The 23,361-nt window shown below is 39.7% G+C and overlaps 1 protein-coding gene across 3 annotated transcripts in view; it reads left to right on the forward strand.

Annotated features, from left to right (window-relative positions):
- The window catches only part of AFF4 (ALF transcription elongation factor 4), a gene marked incomplete at its 5' end in the record, with an annotated part of 52,195 nt that overhangs the window by 15,989 nt on the left and 12,845 nt on the right, over window positions 1–23,361 (forward strand). For all 3 annotated transcript variants that reach the window (XM_081851051.1, XM_081851052.1, XM_081851050.1), the window contains 12 exons: window positions 1,103–1,891; window positions 3,267–3,311; window positions 4,569–4,655; window positions 7,709–7,745; window positions 9,785–9,833; window positions 11,421–11,441; window positions 12,320–12,374; window positions 12,953–12,990; window positions 13,269–13,431; window positions 14,684–15,607; window positions 21,025–21,113; window positions 21,905–22,139. In XM_081851051.1, coding sequence (XP_081707177.1) covers window positions 1,103–1,891; window positions 3,267–3,311; window positions 4,569–4,655; window positions 7,709–7,745; window positions 9,785–9,833; window positions 11,421–11,441; window positions 12,320–12,374; window positions 12,953–12,990; window positions 13,269–13,431; window positions 14,684–15,607; window positions 21,025–21,113; window positions 21,905–22,139 — 2,532 coding nt within the window. The remainder of the gene's footprint in view (window positions 1–1,102; window positions 1,892–3,266; window positions 3,312–4,568; window positions 4,656–7,708; window positions 7,746–9,784; window positions 9,834–11,420; window positions 11,442–12,319; window positions 12,375–12,952; window positions 12,991–13,268; window positions 13,432–14,683; window positions 15,608–21,024; window positions 21,114–21,904; window positions 22,140–23,361) is intronic.

The following is a 23,361-nucleotide window of genomic DNA, read 5'->3' on the forward strand; positions in this document are numbered from 1 at the left end:
GGAACCCTCCAGTACATTGGAGGGCACTGAGGCTGCAGGGGAGGACAAGAGAAAGGGGAATTTCACTGGTGCAGTGTTGGATATTTCCTAATGACTACGCTGTTGGATTCCTTAACTGCAAGTTTTGTTTCTGTACAGTAGGGGTGAGGAACCTCTGGCCCATATGCCATATGTGATATCAAATGTGGGCCCAGGTATCATTGTGGTGTCAAAGGAACAATTGGAACCTTAAAGTGAGTTCCCTCTTGTGCCTTTGCTGGAACAAGACATGCTCCAGGATCGTCAAGTAGTTTGCATTGAAACCACAGCTAAAATGGGAGACTTTAAGCAGTGGTGTTAGTTGAAACTGCTTCCTGCTCCTAAATCAAGCCCCTTTGAAAGCGTACTGGGAGCACTGGGATTCAGAGGGGCTCACCTTTGACTGACAGATGGGTAGCCCCACCCACAGCTCAGATTTAGCTTGTGGGGGGTACAGCAGATACTGATCTAGACTGCTGGGGGAAACAGTCTGCCACCCTTGCTGTATAGGATGTCAGTATGATATCAAAATGTTCTTCTGTTTTAGAAAAGAGATGTTTCTAATATATTATTTATACTGCACATCTGAAATGAGGCTTCTTTTAAGCTTTCTAAAGGAAAGGACACTTTCACAGGAGTAGAATAAATTGCATTTTAATAAACAAGTAACCAGTAATTGCTGGATCTTGAATATTTTTGTCATGGAATATTCCATCTTCTAGTAAGAAACAATATGATTCAATATGATTCAAGAGCTAGATATAATTTATATTGGTTTTAGTAATCAGTTAATTAAACTTTAGTTTACTGGTGGCAATTAATAAAAGTGCACAGTACTATTAGTATATTCATGATAAAATGAATTTTGGTGAAATCAGTAAGCATTAGCCATTGTGGATGGCAGATTAAGTGGTTCCCAAGTTAATTTTATTTTCGGTGCAAAATAAAGACTGACCGCTTTATTCTATAGGTAAATTTCAAATATATGTTATCATAAAGGACATTCAGCTGACCCAAAAGTTTAATTGTAGAAGGAGTGTATTTTAAAATAAACTTCTGCATCATGTTTTTGTTCCTTACACAGACCAGCAAAGAAGATAAATTATCTAGCCGTATCCAAAGTATGCTTGGAAACTATGATGAAATGAAGGATTTTATAGGTGACCGGTCCCTCCAGAAGCTTGTTGAAATTCCTAAACCAACAGTACCATCAACAACAGATGAAAAATCAAACCAAAGTTTCTTTGGTGATCAGAGGCACAGTACTGGCTCTCATCAGAGCAGCAAATGGACGCCTGTAGGTCCAGCACCTAGCACTTCTTCCCAGTCGCAGAAGCGTTCCATAGGTTTACAGAGTGGACATGGTGGCCAGCGCAACAGTGGCAATAACACTAGCAGTAGTGGGCAAAGGCACGACCGTGACTCGTATAGCAGTAGTGGGAGCAGCAGTAGCCGTAAAAAAGCCCAGCATGGATCTGAACATTCAAAGTCCCGTTCTTCCAGCCCTGGAAAACCACCTGCTGTTTCTTCTCTGAACTCCAGTCATTCCAGGTCTCATGGAAATGATCACCACAGCAAGGAACATCAGCGCTCCAAATCTCCGCGAGACCCTGATGCCAACTGGGACTCACCCTCCCGTGTCCCTTCCTTTTCTAGTGGTAGTCAGGCTTTCCCTCCTTCGCTTATGTCTAAATCTAACACAATGTTGCAGAAGCCTACTGCCTATGTAAGGCCTATGGATGGTCAGGAGTCCATGGAACCAAAGCTATCTTCTGAACACTACAGTAGCCAGACACACAGCAACAATATGAATGAACTGAAACCTGGTAAAGCACATCTAACAAAGCTGAAAATTCCATCTCAGCCGCTTGACGTAAGTTGCCTTAAAAAAATTAAAATAAAATAAAGCTCATTTGTGCTTATTCCATAGATAAGAGAGACTGCTTAGAAAAATACTTTTATTGACATCTTGAGTTGTATGTAAGGAACACACCTAACTAAAATGCAATAATTTCTTTTAATTTCAATTTCTTTGACAATTGAAGGATTTACAGCTTTCTGATCTGCCATGCTTCTAATAACTGGGCATTTATGCTGGTCTGGCCCGGCACATGTTTTTGCTTGGGTGTTTCAGCTTTAAATAAACACTAATGTGACATTATTTTTATTTTATTTACAACTCAGTTGAGCATCTCCTCTGTCATAGTGGAAGATAAAATTATGCTAAATATTGACTTTTAATAACGGTGTTTTATTAACAAGCGTATAGCAGCCTCATCTACTTCCCAGTCAGAAATGACTGGTTGGAATTCATTGCTTCATGAATGGATTTGCACAACAGGACTTTCCCTTCCTTTCCTTCCTCTGCAAGCCCCGCCCCCTCCGGTACCTAAAACTGTTCTGGAGGGTTTCCAGGCTTTGAGGGAAGTCCAGGAGACTGCCTGGTAATAAGCAAATGAAGTCCCATTGCACAAGCAAAAGTCCATTCTGCTCACACAGAGACAGTATTGGATACAACCCTCCTACTTGGTCATACTCAGAGTAGAATAATTGAAAACAATGTAATGGAACTATTACAGGTTAATTGGAATAGATTGATTTCAGTGGGTCAACTGTGAATATGACTTGGACATAACACCCCGTTTGAAAAGAAAAAGTGAGAGAATGTGTACTGTCATTGTTGTGCCATGTCTTGCACTTTAAAATATAATTAAAATGCCATCTGATATTTAATTTCAAGTATGAAACAGTATTCATATGGGCATTTAATTCTTCATAGATTACTGTTTCCTTTTTTTGTGCTGGATCTGACAGTGCAAAAAGAAATGGATATGAGAAACTGGGTTCTACCTCCTTCTTCTTCTTTGGCAATCACTCGTAGCCGAGTAAGATTGTCTTCCATAAACACGGTTTTAACAATGAGTCCGTAAGTGAAGCGTTCATGAAACAGGAATGTTAAAATTATATTGCTTAGATTATCATTTTTCTCAGAAATTTAAAAAGTTAACAATAGTTTCCCTCAGCTGCATACATTTTAGGAAACTTTGATGAGAAATACAAAGGTGTGAACAAGTTATGAAAAGATGTTTGTAGAGTCTCTTTTCATCTGCAGTATGAAGGTTGCTCTTTGTACCTTAATACTGAATTTGAATCCCATTTTAAGTAATTTTATAATAATTGAATTTTCTAGAAGTTTTATAACATTGAATTACAAATATGCCAGTTAAGTTCTGATCATTCATTTGTAGGCATCAGCATCCAGTGACATGAGTAGTGTGGATGAAATTCTAAAAGTAAGTTGTTCTCTTATTCTGGCTTTTGAGATTTTCTTGCTTAAATGTGTTGAATTTTTTGAAAAAATCCAAAATAAATTGCCCACGTATATTGCTTAACATTTCATTCAAAACTGATTATCCTTTTTTTCTCTTCTGTGTACCATTGGTATCCACCAGTTTGTTCTCTATTTTTAATAATACTTTCGGATTATTTTTCTAAAGTCTTCCTTTGGTAAAGTCTTAAAATATTTTAAAAGAATATTTTCCTGTATATGCGAATCAGTATGTTATTGTATTTTCTCTTCAGAAATTAAATAAAAAGGTTATTTCCCCCCCCCCCCCATTGATTGAATATGCATAGTGGAAAAGCATATCAATATATTAAATTGGCAATAAAACTGATGGATTAAATAAATAGATGTTTTGTTTTCCTTGGAAGACTTCCTTAAGTCAATCAAATAATTTTTGTGTATCCTGCATGAAAATGACATTGATGTAATTCTGAAAGACTAATCACAGTCAGTCTTGAAAGAAGATTATGTTGTAACTTCCTCTCCACTTATTCCTTCCATTTCTCTCTGATAAACCTAAAGCTTTTAGGTTATTTGGTAAATATAGCAGTTTCATTTAAGACTCTTAATACAAGTGAAGTAGAATCCCATGGGTGTTACTATTCCGAAGAATGACATATACCAGCAGGACAGTGAGGGAGACAATTCATTCTCTCATTTGAAGTCCCCCATTTTGGGGGGGGGTGGCGGGGTGATGACGAGTGACGACTGTCATGATTAGATGGGACCAAGGGAGAATGCAAGGAACAATTGCTAAAAATGTCTCCATCTCTTTTTTCCTGATGGATTTTGTCAGTAGAACAACATCCATTGGATTCCACCCATAGTTGGTTCAATTTATCCCTGTTCACAAGGATAACAATTATTTTTTAGTTCTCTGATCACAATGTTTTGTTGGGATTGGTCATTGATAATGTTGCAGTAAAGCAAATACTTCGGCTTGTGCAAGGACACTCCCCCCTTCTCTTTTCCGCTGCAGCCCCCTGCAGCCCTGTAAAATCTACTTTGGAGCACTTGGGGAACCTTCCGGTCAATCAGTAGGGGACAGGAGACTGCAGGGGGCAGGAGAAGAGTAAATCTTATTACATGAATTGGCATCTTTTCCCATTATTTTAATTTAAAACACATGTAAGCTGTGCTTTTTGGTTTGCATTAAGTTAAAGGTATAATGGTTTCTGGAATCTTTGGTTTGTGTTCCGAACAGGAGATGACCCATATTTGGCCACCGCCATTGACAGCTATTCACACACCTTGCAAAACTGAACCTTCAAAGTTTCCATTCCCAACAAAGGTCAGTGGATAACAGAAAGATCATGATTGCACACGGCAGTTGGCTGATTCTAAAATAAGGAAGCTACCTTTTGTGGATCAAGATTTTCATCATTTAATTATAATTATTACAGCATTGTTCACTCTTTGTTTTTATTGGCTTCATGTTATATTGTTTGCTTGAAAGTTCTGCTTTGGCTTTATTTTTCCTTAACTCTGTTTGCCTTTCATATTGAACTTATTATAATTGTGTCCTGTTCTTTCATCTAGAACAAATTTACATACCCTTTTTAACAGGCATGTTATTTCATGCATTCAAAACATTAGGTCATATGAATTGTTCAAATTCTCTTCCTGTCAGGAAGCTCCAGCTATGCTGTTTCCATACACAATACTTTGTGTTCTTTTAGACATCTTAAAATCTGGTGCAGCCACTTCAATAGTGATCCTGGGTTGATTTGTGAGGTTTATCAACAGCAATTTGTATTGAGCAGGTGACTTGAGTTGATGCTTAAGAAAACCCTTTTCCTAGGTAAACTCTTGTCTCCTACGAATACCCCAGTAGCTGTCTACAGTATATGCATATTGGAGGCTAGAAATGTACAGAAATTATCAAACAAGAGGACTTTAAATTTATCCAAAGAAGGCAGGACTTCTTTAAAATGCTCCTGTTTTGTAGCATTTATTTTTTAAAAAATGTTGCCGTGCTATTTGCTTTCATTTTTATTCAGTTCAAATATTAGCTTGTGGAGTGATCTCTCCATGTTAAGAGAGATCATGTTGTGGGAAAACTCTAATATTCTTTGCTTGAAATACTTTCTGACAACTTATCAAAAGATTATAGCATGTATTTTTTTCAGTATCATGTTTTAATGTATCCTGAAGAGACAAACATGATACAATTGTATCATTCTTGGCACATGGTTTCTGGTGGTGCCTAGGGCAAAGGTTTATTACTTACATAAATATGTTATTTCATAAACCTAGTGTTCGTTAGTCCTTAATAGACTCTGATATTCAACTTCAATTTTTCATATAACTACATGAAGCACTGGCAGTAGTGAATTTCTCAAAGTCATCTTAGACGGTTACCAATGGCAATAGCTTAGTTTTGTGATTGCATTCTTTCTACTGTTCTTGAAAAGGAAACTCCTAGGTTCATTGGTTCCATGTAATCAAGCATAAACACAGCATGTAGTACCTACATGATTATGACATATATGAATCACTTCCAGGCATGGAAACTTCTAAATAGAGAGACTATTTAGAAGAAAGTGTGTGTTGCATTACTTTATTTCTTTCATGCCATTTACTTACCATACTTGATTAACATAGGCATCTGTTGGAACACACAAGACTAGTACATGTTTGTTGGCTATTTTTAAGTATATTTTAATGTTTTTTTTAATTCAAAGAGCTCAGGATGGATAATAGTTATTCAGTAGAACAACCATAACAAAGTAACAAAAAGCACAGCCTTTTTTTGCATCTTTCAGCTGAACATATGCTACCAATCAGTTCCCAAAAGTCTATGCCAGCAGCCAGGTTTTGAGCTGATGTCTAAGTGACAGAAGCATAGAAGCTGAATTGGAAAGGGCAGGGAGTTCTAAAGCTGGGGTGCACAACAGAAAAGGCCTGCCCCCATGATGATGGTAGAATGCTGAAGAGATCCTTTGTGGAAAAATAATCTGAGTGGGAAAATGCACTCCACACCACTGTAGACACTTGGGACTCAAGTGGTAAAGTGTAATCAAGGAATATCCTAGAAGCAGGACCTGCTCTTTTGAAGAGGCCTGCAACCTTATCCAAAACACCTAATTCCTAGGCCTTAGAACTGTCCGATCATAGCATCTTCATCTTACCTGGATTCAGTTTATTACAGTTGCCTTGAGTGCCTCACCCAGCAGCTTCATTTTTATGTTAGATACTACTTAGGATATAAAGAAACCCTGCAGGACTGCATGGACCAACTTCCTTGGACTCATGCAGAAGTCCCATCTCCCCAAACCACCTTCTGGAATCAACCCTGTGGGTTGGAGTGAAAACACTCTGACGTTGTGTCTCCTACTCTGCCCCATGTAGTCAGTGGTATCCGAATTTGTTGCAGTTTGTGGCCTTTCATCTGAACTGGACTTCAGTTGTCTAGTCACTAGTCAGAACAACAGTGCTGGACAACTCTTGGAAAATGTAATGGAGAAAGCAAATCAATTCTTCTTTGTTTTCTTCATATAAATTGTGCCTGTAACTTGTATTCGGCCATTCTGGAACTCACACAGTGTCGGGCTTAAGCTGACAAATCTTGGTACACTCTGGACTGCACTACCACTTCTTTGGTGGTGGCAGTTGCACATCTCTATACTGCAGTTTACTCATCCTTAGGAGAACATCAAATATTGGGAGATGGGATAGGCTGGTGTTGCAGCGTTAGCTCTCCAGATATTCCTCTGATTATCTTTTGCTGCTCCTTCACATCTGGCTGCAGCTGACCTCTGTAGAGAATCCCTAGGCCCAGGACAGATGTGGATGCCCAGTGTAGATATTTATCTTACATGCAATAGTTGTAAATTGTCATATGTAGTTGTAAATTGGCATTATATAAATGTTAGCTTGTATAAATGACTGCATGGCATGAGTCATGTAGCACAAAAGTGGTAACCTCAGAATTTAGAAGTGGAAGCTTGATCCAGGAGAATCCCTAGCCTAATGTGCAAAGTAGGCATTCCTTTTTCCTTTCCAGTAGTCAACTATCATCACTTTAAATTTTATTCATATTCAGTGGGTTGCACTTAAAAACATGTTTGAGGGACACCACTGTGTGTGTTCATTAAAAAAAAGAAAAAAGGATGAGAAACTTTACCATGTGATCAGTGCCTTAAACCATAGGAAAGAAGGCATCAGCTTTTAGGATTCTCTTGGCTCTAAAGTCTGGGGAAGATTCAGATAGGCTTGGATAACACTTCAAAGGAATTGTAGTTTTTTCTAAAATTTAAATAATCAAGCACAAGCACAACTAAAACACTTCCTCTTTTAGTAGTCTCTGTTAAACAGATAAGTAACCTTTTTGTATTTTTACAGGAAGCTCAGCAATCTAATTTTGGCACTGGAGAACAAAGTAAGTGTGTGTTTATATTATGTACTGAATTATTTCTCTCTTTTTTTAAAAGAAGAATTTACAGTAAAATTCTCTTTTGGATGCTTTACTTGAAGAAAAGTTCTATTGATAGTTTTTCTGGTCTTGTGGGTAGGATGCCTGGCCCAATAAAAGACCTGAATCAGAATGTTAATGTGTTCTCGTTTTATCTATTTTTGTGTGTGTGCTTACTGTACTAGGAAGGTTTGATTTGAGAATTAGTGTTTGTTATTTTTGTTCCCTTTGAAAGTTGTAGCACTTTTTGAGAAATCTTTGCCATTACGCTCTGAATGCTTTCATAACTCCAGTCTGTGAGAATTAAGGAAGTTCAGCTGGTTAAGGCACCCTGGAGAATGAGCTTAAAGTAATCTCTAGGTGAGAAGGATAAGTAACAGAACAGCTTCACTTCTAGCTTACTTGTGTTTCCCTTATTGGGACATAACTCAGAGCAGTCCTTGCCTGTCTCTGTAGCTTGTGTGAGACTGTGCCAATTTCTATTATTCTCTGCCCTTGGAGTGCTTCCATTCTTTAAACAAAGGCCGTTCTTTTTAAGAACTAGCTTTCTCCAAAATAATAATTATGACTAGGAATGCAGTCACTGTGAATGAAACGGGACTGCACCATTTAATTCACAACATCTGACTTAATGTCTTCTGTAACTAGGATAACTAATTGATTAAGTTGTAAAAGCATAAGTAGTTATTCATATACTGTGACTCCATTTAGATGGCACAGAGCTGATTGTCAAACCATTAGTTTGGCATTTGGGCACACGTCTGTAAGCTTGCGAACTGCTTCTCCTCCTTCCTCACAGGGTTCTATAGTATGAGATAATTGTTGCTTTATTACATGTGAATGACATCTGAATCAGACAGATTGGTTATTTCTAAGATTAACTGGCCTTTATACCAGCAGTTAGAATGGCAGATGATCAATATTTGATTATTTCCATTTTCGAGCACCAGTTTCAAGTCTTGCCTCTCTTGCTGCTCTTCTTGTTTTATTAGAAGAATTTTATTGGAAAAGTGAACTTGAAAAGGTCACTGGGCCCCAACCTAGTATTTGTATTTTGCATCAGAACCTCCAACAAATGTGTGCATTGTTTCCTGATCCATATAACAAGTGCATCTTGTTTCTCCTCCCTCTCAAAAAGCACCACTCTCTTTATATGGTCTGTTGTCAGTTGCTTCCATCTACTTAAGTGATTCCTGAAAATGGTAGGCCTTCTTCTGGTGGCAACACAGTTGCTGCATTGACCAATGAATTGCTAACATTGTCCAAGTTCTTCAAACCATTGCATGACTCAACATCCCTAAAGTGTAAACATTTTCTCATTGAGATAGCAAAGAAGCTCAAAACAAGTTACATTAGGCTGCAGTCCTAACCCTGTTTCCCTAGAAGTAAACCCCATTGATTAAAATAGGATTTACTTCTGAAAAGACATTGTTAGGCTTGTGATGATAGTTACTAGGTCTGAAGCATGTAATATTTTAACTTTAGGAAACATGATAGGATGAGGTATTTTGAAATGTTGCGTATTAATTTTGCCTTTGAGAACAAAAGGTTCATTGCTCACCTTCTGCAAGCAGGGGTGATAATGAAACTGCTGCTAAGATAACAGCATTACTAGCCAAATCATTAAGTAGCTGTGTGAAATAATAAACAGCACATTTTTGTCTGGAACAATATCTACTTTATGTTAAGGAAGAACTTGTTTATATTTGTAAAACAAACAAGTCAAACTATCACAAACAAGTCACTTCCAAGTCTGTGAATTCAGTAGTTGATTTACTGTTAGTCTTTCACTCTCCTATTTTCTAGAAACCAGGTAAAGACATAGCTAGAGTACAGTAGTAAGTTTAGCATGTAAGTCAGAAAAGAAAGGGCTACTGAATGCAGAGGGTTAGCCCACTCTTGCAATCTGCATCTGAGTCATACTTGCCTCCATATATATCATTTGGGTGATGTATATGTTTTTGTAACTTAGAGTTCAGCAATTATTTTATCTTTCTCACCTCCAGAAAGATACAATTCTTCATCAAAAACATCTAATGTCCACCAGTCTAAATCGTAAGTATGTCCTATAATTTTCTTTGCAATATTTACAGTAATATTCTGAAAATATATATGATGGAAATGGCCATATTGATTCATAGAGATGGAACTGCTACAGACAGAAAATCTATATAGTTGCATAGTACATCTCTTTACTTTTAATATGCTCACTTTCAATATATGTTTATGAGTGATGGGATTTCTTAATCAGGTTAGTAATTCAACATGAAATCTTGAGTGCTGCTTCTTGATTATTTACTGCACAAGGCTATCACTTTCACTTGAACTTTATATACCCAGGTGCACTTAATTACTTAATTCTCAGTACTTCACAGCCATAAAAGAACGTGGTTTACACTTGACGAAGGGGGACTATTATGGTCAAGGCTACACAATTTTTGCTTAGCTTGAGTAGCAAAGCCTAACTTTGTGATCTCCAGGCCCTCCCCATCTGTCCTTTGTTCATGTCATTGCTTTGTTCAATGTCAAAGACCATCTCCTCCAATCCAGCTTCAGATTTGGAGCTGGAGAATAGCCCAGAGGTTGTTCCCATAAGAATAGCCTGCTGGCCCAGGCCAATGGCTCATCTAATCTAGCTATGGCTAACCAGAAGCCTGTGGGAAACAAATAGGATCTGAGCACAAGAACACTCTTCCTCCTATGGTTTCCAACAACTGGTATTCAGAAGCATTACTGCGTTGAGCTATGGAGGCCGAGCATAGATGGCATATTGAGTATTCCCACAATTGCACTGGGATTTGAAAACAGTTAGATCACCTTGGCAGCCCAGAACAATTGTGCAGTCAGTCTGTCCCCAATTTTGCTCCAAACCTGAAGCTGAGGGAGAACATAGAATTGATTGGGCACTGGGCTGTTGAGATATACTAAGGACTTTGGTATCCCAGCACCAAAAGGATAACCCCCGTCTTCTTCTGAAAGATCACCTCAATTTTTGTCTTGTGCTTCTAAGCTTGAGGATGAACCCCAGTTCCTCTCTAGTTCTAAGCTGGGACCTCTATTGTCACATTTGCTCAGAGGGTGATGAAAAGCATGCTGAGCAGAATGTCAGACCTCCTAACTGACCTTCAGAAGTATTGAGAGTTAGCACACCTCCCTCCCCTGAATTTATTCAGCAACTTAACTTGGGAAATAATGTCTAATAGTTAGTTTTTCTTGGTAATACTATCCATGTACCCAGCACTATGCAGGGAATAAGAGGGCAAGTCCTTGCTCAAGGAGCTTACAATCTAGAAAAACCCTGTATTCGAAATAAACATAGAGATGGCATATTTGGCCTTAATAAAACTGACCTCATTTCCTTTCAACTGCAAATTCATTTCATTAAATAATAAGCAATCAGCATTTTTGGAGAGACTCACCTGGAGTGCCCAACTTTCTCCTAGTGCCCCCTTGGTAATCCCACTGCCCTTTAGGGGGCAGTACCGTCCAGTTTGGGAACCAATACCTTAGATGAACATCATTCAGCTGTATAAATAGTCGTAAACTAGATATAGGAAGCTAACATTGCAAAGCAACTTTTATTTTACTGCAGAACTACCCAGAAGGTTGAATAATTTTAACCATATTTCTGTTTCCCCCCAGGTGTGAATCAAACCAGACAAAGTAAGATGCTATGTTTGTTACTGATGTCAAGTGTTGCTTTTAAATTCTTGCTAATGCAAGAATTTTATTCGTATTTCGTTTTATGCAGAAAGTTAATTCACAGCCCAGCTCTTGGAGAGTTCATAGTAAAGCATGAAAGAGTTCAAGTTAATATCCTTCAATTATGTTTTAAAAATATAGCAGTGATTCTTAAGCAAATGGTAAAACTAAAAATGACTTACCATTAATTTATGCCAGAATTTATGAAGCCTACTCTGTATTTAGTTTCCCTGTCTCCTATCTTTTTGGTGTTGTGTGGTCACGCACAGTCTATGCTCTTAAAAGTTTAGTCTTAGCTTTTTTCAAAGTACATTTTGTCTGTGATGTACTGGCCTTTGCACTTGATGACTGCATTTTCAGTATAGTATTAATGGGTGGTGGTGGTTGCGGCAGCATTGCACTGATGCCTATGAATTCCCTAACCTTGTTAATTGAGATAGGATTCTGCTTAATTTAGGCCCACAGCGTTCTCCTTCTTCTCTGCCTATATGTGACTTGCATGGTGCCCCACTCAGTGTTCCTACAGTGATTCAATGTTTTGTGTGTTTTCCTTGTTCCAGCAGGACAACTATGCTAATAGCTCTTTTGAGCCTATCTGCTCTTTGCATTTTGTCACCCACCACAAGGATGTTAAGCGTCTTAATTTCTTCTGTTGCCCTTGTAATGGTGTAAGCACTTCAGGATTTTCAGTATGCTTCTTCAACGGAGCGTCAATCCATTATGTAAAGGGAGGAAAATTAATGGCAATCATCAGAAATTAGGTTAAATTGTTAGGATAGTACGGTATTATTTGGTAAAAAAACACACACCAAACCATTCCTTTTTCTGTTTGTTTCTAGTGTTCTTATAAATGACTTGAAAATCAGCAGCAGCGAAGACAGTGATGTCGAGCAGGTTATTTTTGTGTTTTTTTAAAAAAATTCTGTCCTGCCTTTCTACCAAGCTATACAGGGGAGCTGACAGCACCATCAAAAGAAAGTAATACAAAGCACAACATTTAAAAAGGCAAAAACTGAAAATGAATAGAAACAAGCAACTAATACACTGTTTTAAAATAGTGTGGGAATTTGAACCCTGGGCTCCCAGTTCCTAGTCCAATTCTCTGGACAACTACATCACACTGGCTCTCAGTTTTGAGAGTATAGGAAGGGCTAGCTGGGCTGCTTTGCAAGTGAAAGGGAGAAAAATACTTGCAAATGAACATGCCAATTGACATTCAAAACCTGTCAAACAACATTTGAAATAGTATAACCCTGCTAGGATGGCTGATGGATCTCATATTATGTTTGTCCATAGGTTGCTTGTAAACTTTGGCCAATTATGCAATATTTTCGCTAGTTTCATTCTTATAGATGGATAATGTTCATGTCAGTGAAAGACAGCAAAATATGTTTTTCCAGTACCCTTGTTGAGTGTGTTATACCTGTTACAAGGACAGTAATTCTAGTTTGGATCTTTTATTTCAATTATAGGATTCTGATAAGACTGTGCCAAGAGGTACACCTGGAAGGTAAATATTGGTTGATACACCTGGCATTATAAAGCTATGTTGAACTGGTAGTGCTGTAACAATTTGACTGTGGGGAATTAAGATATCTGTTTAAAGCAAGAGCCAATTAGGATTTCATCTTCAATTGAATTGCCATGGGTCTTCAACTGCTTGGGTTAAACATTAAAATATTTCTTAATAGTCTTATGCATAAACTATTTTATCCATAGTTTGAAAGTAACTACGGATAAAATCCTATAGCGTCCTTTGATTTTTGTTCTACCTCCCCCTCTCCCCAGTAATTCTGAACCTTCCCAGCATACAAGTGAAGGAGCCGATAATTCTAGAGATGACTCAAGCAGCCATAGCGGATCTGAGAGCAGTTCTGGTTCCGACTCTGAAAGTGAAAGTAGTTCAAGTGACAGTGAGGCAAATGAGCCATCCCAGAGTGCGTCTCCTGAGGTATGGTTTTTTTCCTCCCTTGCATGTGGTCTTCATATTTCCCATATGTGTCTATAGCACAGCAGTAATGTGACAAAAGGGGGAATATGAATGTTAGAGACTATGCACTGTTTATACCCAGCTTATTAATGTTCATTGATCTTCTTTCATTTTAGAAGCAATCATATCCAAGAATTAATGTGAAACAGGACTTCCTATGTGTTCAGAAGTATACATAGAAACACAATCCAGCATGGCCTCTGAGCTTCTGGGACTTGTGGAATGCTTAGTGCATTGTCTATAATAGGGAGATCATCTGAGTTCACACTGAACGCCTGTTCTTGTTTCCACCTTGCTGGCCTATCACAATGAAGCAAATCACCATTGTTTTCTGTGAGCAGTTTATTGCTTCTGTCCTTGGGAATGGGACAAAAAGGGGCCAAGTGGACCAGAAGTTAGGCAGGCTGTGAATCATTTAATACAAATTAAAAATGATGATGATGATTTAGGCTGCAGTCAAGACATGGAATATTACATTGGCAGTTTGGAGAGAAATGTAAGGCAAAGGGCTCATGCCTAGCAGCTTAAAACTATATTGGAGAGGGGGATTAGTGTTGGGGAGCATGTGTGCCATGAGGCTAAAAAATTCCCTTCACTGACATATGCAGGTTTGTTTCAGGCAGAAGGAGATAAATATATGAATTTCCCCTTTCCCACTCTCTAGGCACCACTACCACCTATACAGTAATAAAACTGTCAGCCAGCCAGCCAGAACATGGCTTCTGCTCTATGCTGGCTGGGGCCTCCATATTATTCCTATTTAAGGCTCCTGCTAATGTGGTTCCCAGGGAGTGGGATATCCTTTTAACATTTTGCCGCAGGGCCTACTTGTTTGTTTTACAGTTAACTAAGTCAGCCATGCAGCTTGACAGTAATCTGCTGCCCTGAGCAGGGGAGCAATTGATCCCAGATGAGTAGATAAGTGGCACGCTGCCCCCGCTGCAACTTGATGAAGAAAACCTAGCACCTTGTGGCAGCCCCCCTCTCCTGTTGTGACATGGCTAGGCTGGAGAGAGTACATACTTAAATCAGCAGTTTCCTCAATTTTCTATAGCAACAGAGGCGTAAGCTGCATAATGGATGGCCACGTTCCAAATTTGCAAGCTTGGAATAAAATGTTTATTATATATTCTTTGGTTCAACTTGTTAGCCACTCGGGAAATGGAGGGAATGTAGGTATTGACTTTTAAGATTCCCTGTGTTCTGTCTTTAGCCGGAACCACCTCCAACGAACAAGTGGCAGCTGGACAACTGGCTGAACAAGGTGAATCCGCATAAAGTATCACCAGCTTCTTCTGTGGACAGTAACATCCCATCAACACAAGGCTACAAAAATGAGGGTAGAGATCAGAGCACAGGGGGTGGATATGCAGATCAGAGTGGATCTAAAGAATCAATTTCTTCCACTCCTGGGAGAGATTCAAAAACCAGCCAGAAAGGATCAGAGAGCAATCGGGGCAGACAAAAGTCACCTGCTCAGAGTGACAGCATGACCCAAAGGAGGACTGTAGGTAAAAAACAGCCCAAAAAGACAGACAAACCATCTGTGGAAGAGCCCAGAGGGGGGCTGAAAATAGAAAGTGAAACTCCAGTGGACATGACAACAAATATACCCTCTAACAGACACAAGGCAGCCACAAAAGGCTCTAGAAAGCCCAACATAAAGAAGGAGCCCAAATCTTCACCTCGGCCTACAACCGAGAAAAAGAAGTGCAAGATTGCAAACAAATCCTCCCAGAAATCCAAGGAATTCATAGAAACAGATACCTCATCCTCTGATTCTGATGAGAATGAGAGCTTGCCTCCTTCATCACAAACCCCCAAATATTCTGAGAGCAATAGGACTCCTGTTAAACCCTCCATGGAGGAGGATGACAGCTTTTTACGGCAACGAATGTTCTCTCCTATGGAAGAGAAGGAACTCCTTTCACCACTCAGTGATCCTGATGAAAGGTATCCCCTTATTGTGAAGATTGACTTGAGCCTCTTAACCAGAATACCAGGGAAGCCTTACAAAGACACAGACCCATCAAAAGTTGAGAGGAAGAATGTGTCCGAGAAGCATCCAAGGGAGCCCCAGAAAACATCCTCCGACAAAGGTTCCACCAAGGGCAAGCGGAAGCATAAGTTATGTCAGGTCAGTTTTCAGTATGTCGTTTTAGTGTCATCTAAATGGAGGGTTAAGGGAGTAGTTTTTCAAAACCTAGTATCCTCTGTGCAATCAAAGATGTGTAGTGAACTGATTTAGCCTTTTTAATTTTAGTTTTAAGGTCACTTCCATGAAGAAAAGAAAAAAGTTAAACAAAAGAATAAGAAAACATTATAATTCAGTTGCAATATTTGCATATTGCTGTAAACTAGCAATAGGTGTAACTCATACCTCAACCAGCATGGCCAGTAGTCAGGGTTGATTGGAACTGTAGTCCAGCAATATCTGGCTTTCCCTGTTGTTCAACCATAATTAAAAGTTTGCCAGGAGCATGCATATGGCTTCCTCTTTGTTCTTTTTAGTGGGAGCTACAAACCATAGTCCTTGGCTTAGTGTTTCATATTGTGAAGCCAAGGTTTGTACTTGATTTACTATGATCTCCTTGTTTGGATGTCATACTGAGCAAATGATCCAAACCACTAAATATTGTTTACTATAATATGCAAACTGGGCCATTGCAATGTGATTTTGCATTTAAGTTCACCTCAAATTTCTGTGGTTGGTTATAAATGTTGCCAGTAGTACTTCAGTCAGTAAGTAGTCTGACTAAAATGTATGTTGGTATTTGCTTGATCTTTAATGTGAATGGAGCAACATAACTATTAGCCAATAATCTATGTGCTAAACTGGAAGCTAATCGGTTTAGAAGGTAGTGAAATATGGCAAACTACACCCCATACATTGTTTATAGATACATGCTGAGAAGAGTTAATTGTTACATGTAGTCCTGCATTGGTAAGAAAATGGGCTTGTGTGATCTTATCAATTTCTTGCATTATAGAGTTTTGCAACTTTATGGCATCATGCCAGTAGATGCCCTGTTTACATGGATAAAAGTGTCCGCCTGAAAGTTATGCAAGGGAGCCTTAATCACACTTGTAGGCTTGGGTTGAAAATTTCTTTGGTTATTCTTCTTCTGTGAATGTTTTGCAGACCCAAGATAAGACTTTGGGAGTTAATCACTGTGCAATGGCTATAGTAAAGCAGCTACACAGCCAATGAGTTGGTGGTGGCTTAGGAAAGTTATACATGTTAAAAACTATGCTGAATTTGGAACAGATACATGACCATCTGTTTGGAATTAATGGCATTCATTTCAACCATTCCCTCTTGATAGTTGATCCACAGCTAAGCTAGCTATTGTTCCGAGGACTCAAAGTGTCGTAAAAGTTGGGAAGGAAAAAACAGCACAGTAAGGATTGAGAGGCTTGGGTGAAATCCAGTGGCATCTGTCCAACAGCAGAGCAGGCACTGTTGGCAGAAGAAGTTCCAGATTCTCCTTCCCTACATCTTCTGCATCCCTCCATAATCTTTTCCAGGGGGATCCTGTGGAGCAAATTGGGAAGGACCTGGGGGAAGGCTGCAGGAGTAATGGGAAGTCCCGCCTAATAAGTGAATGACCACTGTGCAGTGATGCCTATGGTCAGTGTAAGAAACTCAGGTGTATTAGCTAGGCACCAAATGGTGTCTTAAATCTAGCTTGCTGTCATTGCAGTGGAATGTCTATTCGCCAGGGAGTTGGACTAGATGACTCTAGGGGTCCCTTTCAATGCTACGATTCTATGATCTCAACTGCATTGCTTGACTGTAGCCTGTCCTTACAACAATTCACTTGTCCCAGTATGCAAGAAGGAGAAACACACGCAGTAGAAATGGAAATGATATTAACTGTGAACTAAGGCAGATGTTTTTAAACTGTGGTCGCCAACCTGGTGCCCAGGAATATCCTTGTAGGTGTAATTGGACCCATGCCAGTAGCAAAGCACACCTGGGGAATATTGAACACTGGCTATTGCCAGTTGTTTGTTCTGACTGTCTTCCCGCAATTTAAGTACACTTAGTTCTTTTGCCTTTAATTTTAAAAGTGGGGCAAAATATTACCTGAATGAGTGCACAAAGTGTTCACACTCCACTTCTCATATATATGAATTCTAACAGTAAACCCCCCCCCATTTTTCTTGTGTAAAAGGCTTCATTAAATAATTCTAGTTATTCTTGTTATTGTGACTGTTGGTGGGGCACACTAAATTTAAACTGGATCAGTTGTGTCACAGCTGTTGCCAAAATTCTCTCAGCAACTATATGCACAATCTTGCATTAAAGGGTAATTAAGATTAATAAGATCTTTATAGAGTGTTTAAGGCACGTCTCGAAAATTATCAAAATCAGGAATTTACAAACTGACTGGCATCATTCCTTTCTGTTAGTCATTTGTGAAGCCCAGTCTAACAGCAATACTATTATATGTATGTATTTTTAAAAGCCATGTTTTATCACAAAATGACGTTAATAGACACATCATATGTCAGAGTAATAAGCCAAGTTATAAACAAAGGAGGCAGGAGAACATTGCTGCATTCCAGTTCAAACACTTCCTAACTTCCAACTGTTCCTCACTACAAAAGATTCTTCGTAGTCTTCTAAGACTACATGGGACTAAGCACCAGTGCAGGCCAGAAACAGCAAGAGAGAGAAAGATGTTGAAATCATCAAGCTCAGCCCCAAAGGGATCGCTGCTATTTCCCAATACTTTATGATGTGGCCATCTTCCTATATCTCTACACCTTAATAATTTGTTGCAAACAACAGTAATTCAGACAACAGTAATTTTTAAAGTGGGGGAGGGGACTAGAACTAGTGTCACATAACCAGCCTGCCAAGCCTTTTTTCACTGGCCCACCAGATACCCTCCACTTTTTCGCGGTGGTGGTGGTGGTTACAAAACAGAACATACATGCTGCAGTGTTCCCAGAAACTCTTCTTTCTCCTGTCTCCCTGTATTCTGTCTTTGCCAGTGTTTCCAGAGCCCTCAACTCACATTGGACCAATTCTTGGCTAGCATTCCCTTTGCCTTCAGGGAGTACTCAGCTTTCATTGCCCATGCTCGGAGGTGACTGGGAATTACCAGAGGTTCCAACAAGTTTCATGAACAGCAAACAGCAGAGATCTTAAGAGTAATTTAAATCAATTAAGAGCCAGTGGGGCAAGTTAGGTCAGATAGCAAATTAGCAGGCACATCCCTCTTATGGTGGCTGACCAAATCCTGGGTTAATAAGTCAGGACATGTATGAGCTTGGTGCATTGGCAATTTCTCTCTTTTCTTGCCTCTTGACATCTTCCTTTAGACAAGCAGTTAATCATAGTTTTCAATTTTATGTGAACTGAGAGCCATGGTTAATGGGATCCAAATAAACAGGATTCAAAAGCCAACTTTAAACCAGCTCATGCATATTCTGGCTTATTTTCCAGTTTTGCATGCCAGACTTGAAATCTATATACCGGTATATTACATATATTAGAAGACTTGTAGTGCTGCATCACAACCCTTTATTTGCATGAAGTCAAATAATAACCCCTATGGGACGATTTGCATGAAATCACTATCCTGGATTTGCATGAAATCAGGATAGAGGAAAGGAGCAAAAAAGAAAGTAGAAGATGGACACACAGGAAAATGGAAGCTTTAACAACAGCAGAGGTTTGAGTAAAGCAGAGATGGAACCAAACTGAGGGGGGAAAGTGGTGATTTTAAACAGTGGCAGAGATTTGAGTAGAGTGGCAGTTTGAAACATTTTGAGTACAGTGAAAATGAAACTGGGAAAGGTTCTGTTGCATTAACTTTTTGGTGTTTTCTTCTCTATTTTCCTTATCTGCTATTTCTCCATGTTAAAACTATTAGGAGTTGGGGTTTTTTAAAACACCTCAGTGTGCCCTTCTTCCTGATTTACTTAAACCTCTGATGTTGTTTAAAACTTCATTTCAGTGACCCTCTATTCCTGCTTTACAGTGGTGCCTCGCAAGACGAAAGTAATCCGTTCTGTGAGGCTCTTCGTCTAGCGGTTTTTTCGTCTTGCGAAGCAAGCCCATTGACAGCTTAGCGGATTAGCGCTATTAGCAGTTTAGCGGCTTTTAGCGGATCAGCTGATAAGCGGCTTATCAGCGGCTCAGCTGATAAGCGGCTTAGGGCTTAGGAAAAGGGGGGGGAGGGGGAAAACCCTGCAGGAACTCGCAAGACATTTTTGTCTTGCGAAGCAAGCCCATAGGAAAATTCGTTTTGTGAAGCGCCTCCAAAACGGAAAACCCTTTCGTCTAGCAGGTTTTCCGTCTTGCGAGGCGTTCGTCTTGCGGGGCACCACTGTACTTTAAATTTCTGCCGTTGTTTGAATACAGCGAGAAGAGAGAAGCAATGAGGGGGGAGGAATGGCTGCTTTAACCTTCTTCCTCTTCCATTCCTTGGCTGCCTGATGTGATATAGATCCCTCAAATATTCCACAGTGCCTTCCCACAAAGCATTTCACCCTTGGTACCGCATGTTGCCTTATTGAAGTTCCATATTCAATATAGTAATTTAGAAGATACGCCAATATTTGGACAACATCCTTCAACTGAATTTAACTTTCCCTCACTAAACAAGCTGACAGGCTAGTTCCTTATGATTCTGTTAATCTAAAAGATGCAGTAGCATGTATCATTATGGGATGTGTGCTCCAAGGGAGCTGCAGAATAGGAGAGAGAAGAAGGCATGGATATTGAGTGATCTGTGTTCAAGAGAGAGCTGAAAAAGTGGGAAGAGTAAAGGGAAAAAAGGAGTGAATGTGAAAATGGGGTGGCAAAAAGGAGGTAATAGGAAGCATAGGCATGGGGTTAAAGGTGAAAGCAAGGAAATGAAAGGTTCTGCAAAATACGAGGGGAAGGGGAAGCTCTAGGCTCTTAATGGGGAGGGGAGGAATGGCAGGGGCTTGGTAAGCGGAGTGAGCAGGGGCACAGTACCTAGTACATTTATATTATTTCATTTATATTTTTACCATATTAATGAACACCCTTAAAAAGTAATTTAATGTTTCATTTTTTTCTGCTATGAAAGGTTTAACATGTGCATTTACAAGGAGCAGTTTACAAATAGTAAATGTGTCTTTTGCTAAACATTAAAGTAAGCCTTTAAATTGCACATTTCTTAGCATAGTAAATAGGAATAAATTTTCGCTGGTGAGATCCAGTATAGAGACTCTTGTGTCAGCATGACAAGACCAGTTGCTGTTTTGACAGTCTATAGTGGGAGTAAACTGAGCTGTCACATTTTTGCATGCATGAAGCTATTAAAGCCACACTTAGATCTCCTTGTATTGCAGGAGTATGACATCTACAATACTTCAGCCTTATGTTCATTTTGTCAGTAAGGTTTATTGACATTATCTTGTACTGTTCCTGCAGGGAATGTTTTTATTACTTGCTGTATTATTATCTTAATCCTGTAAGTGGCTTGTTAAATCATTGTGGTGGTCTGTGAAAGATAGCTGCACTTATTTAATGTGAGATCATCAAACTTTGTGGTTGTTTCATTTTAGAATGCAGAGGAAAGCCGAGGCGTTGAAAGCAAGAAAACTAAACTAGAAGAAAAGGCTCCTTCAGCGCACAAAACTTCCAGTAACAGAGAGTGAGTGCCTGTTTACACTATGTAAGATCCGAAATGCATGAAGCAGAAGGTTTGCTCAGAGCACACAGTTTTAAATGCGGTCCATTTGCACACAAAGTTCCAGTTTTTGTTTGATCAGTTACCCCTGCAGAATTGTCAGATTGCTTTCTTTAAAAGAAATCTCAATTTTGGGTTGACACAGCACTTGTTCAAAGGTAAAGTTAGGGGGGAAACGTATACCTGCTTTTAGCAAGTATTTTTTATAAAAAAGCTGCCATGTCAAATGCCCCACCACACATATAACATTTGGTAGTTTAAATTGCAATTTGTCCATTCTGAAGAGACAGCTTATAAGAGCTCCATTTTTTTTGTAAGTGGGCACCTTTCTGGATCATAGCTCGTTATCTCTACCTTTTTAGATCAGAGGTCACCATCCTTTTTCAAACAGTGGGCATATTTGAATTTTGAGAATGCTTTGGGCACCTGTCCCAAAATGGCCGTGGGCCACTGCTTGACCACCATTGCTGTAAAGCGGGGGCGGGGGGCACCTGTAGCCCTCCAAATGTTGCTGCACTACAACCCCCATCATCTCTAACCATTTGCATCAAACAACATCTGGGGACAGGGGTGTCACAAGCTCCGATTGGTTGGTTTTTCTGTTTAATGTTGTACTTTTAGAGCTGCCATATTTTCTTCATTCTTACATGGGATATTTTTGCTAGTGGCACTTGAAGCATGGAATAGGTTTCCATAGGTTCATGGTTGCAGTAACTTGCATTGGTTAATATTTTTTTCCCTTCCCTGTGGGGCAGATCATCAAAGCAGAGTGCTGTTAAGGAGAAGGATCTTCTTCCGTCTCCAGCCACAACCCCAGCCACCCAGAAAGATTCCAAGCAAGAGCATGGGTCTCGGAAGAGAACCGTCAGTCAGTCATCTTCCTTGAAATCGAGCAGTAACAATAACAAGGAGAGTAGCAGCAGCAAAGGTAGCTCTTCTAAACAAAAGAAGACTGAAGGGAAGGCCTCAAGTAATACCAAGGAAGCAAAGGTAAAAAGATTATACTTCCATCATAGTTTTCCATTGTCCATAACCCTTCGTTTGCACTTTTTGTAAAACCAAGCAAATAAGCCCTCTTCAGAAGAAACCCTTACATGTTGAACAAAAAATGGGAGCAGGGCTGCATTGACTGACCTGACTTACGCATGCTAGCTTGGCCTGCCCTCTTGTCCATGCCTACATCACAAACGTTTGCAAGGAGGTTACCTTCCTGTGTACTCTTGTACCAGCAAAGGCATCCATGTAATCTGGAACCAGTAGAATTTCAGGTTGCATGGATGCCTTTGTTAGTACAGCTGTAAGCACAAAGGGTTTCTCTTTGCAGACATTCATGCTATATGCTTTTAGACGTCAGAGGGAGGGCCTTGTTTTCCACTCAGACATTGTAGGAGTATTTGACTGTTTTGTCTGGCTAAGGCTAGAATTTCACAGCTTTTGAGTTCTCTAATTGAGACACGACAGCTTGGAGTTTATAAGATACCTGTTAGAGCAGGGTGGTCCAATGTGTGGCCCAGGGGGTGTATATGACCTGCAATGCCTTTTGGTGTTCCCCCCGGCAACATTTGATGTCCCCTGCAAAGGAGAAGGTGTGAGGGCTCTGACAGGGTTTTTAGAGTCTTCTCATCTCCTTTCCAAATCCTAGTTAGTGCTTTCTCAGCTTTGGGAATGAGGTAGGAGGACTCTAGGACCCTGCCAGAGCCTCACAGCTCCTTCCCAAAGTGCAGCGCCCTTTTACTGGGATTTGGGAAGGCTGCACAAGGGCTGGTTGGGCAGGGGGTTCAGATTTTGGCCTTGTTTCCCCCCACCGCACGTAACAAGGCAGTGTGCAGCCCGTGGATTGTATGCTGAAGTAAACTTGATATGAAAAGTTGTACCACCCTGTGTTAGAGGAACCTTTGTGGACATGAGCACACCGTTAAGTAGACAACAAAGCTGATATGTTGCATGCCGGTAGTTCCTAGACTGCAAATGTTTCTCTGAATTAGAGGTTTTCTGTTCATCAGTGGTCAGTGTTTCATTAATAGGAACATAGTAGTAGATAAACTAGTAAGTGAAAGTAAATTTGCTTTTGCCTCAAGCAAAACTAGAGCCTTGTAGAAACTAGGACAATGGGAGGACCTCAGAAAGTAAACAAGTGGCTAAATATTTCACCAAGGAATGTAGCTGCAAAAGTCTTGATTTTTTGAGCCAAGTAGAGTTGGACTAAACAGTG

Source organism: Podarcis erhardii (assembly GCF_964252035.2).
Source record: "Podarcis erhardii genome assembly, chromosome: 2".
Classification (NCBI taxonomy): Eukaryota; Metazoa; Chordata; class Lepidosauria; order Squamata; family Lacertidae; genus Podarcis; species Podarcis erhardii.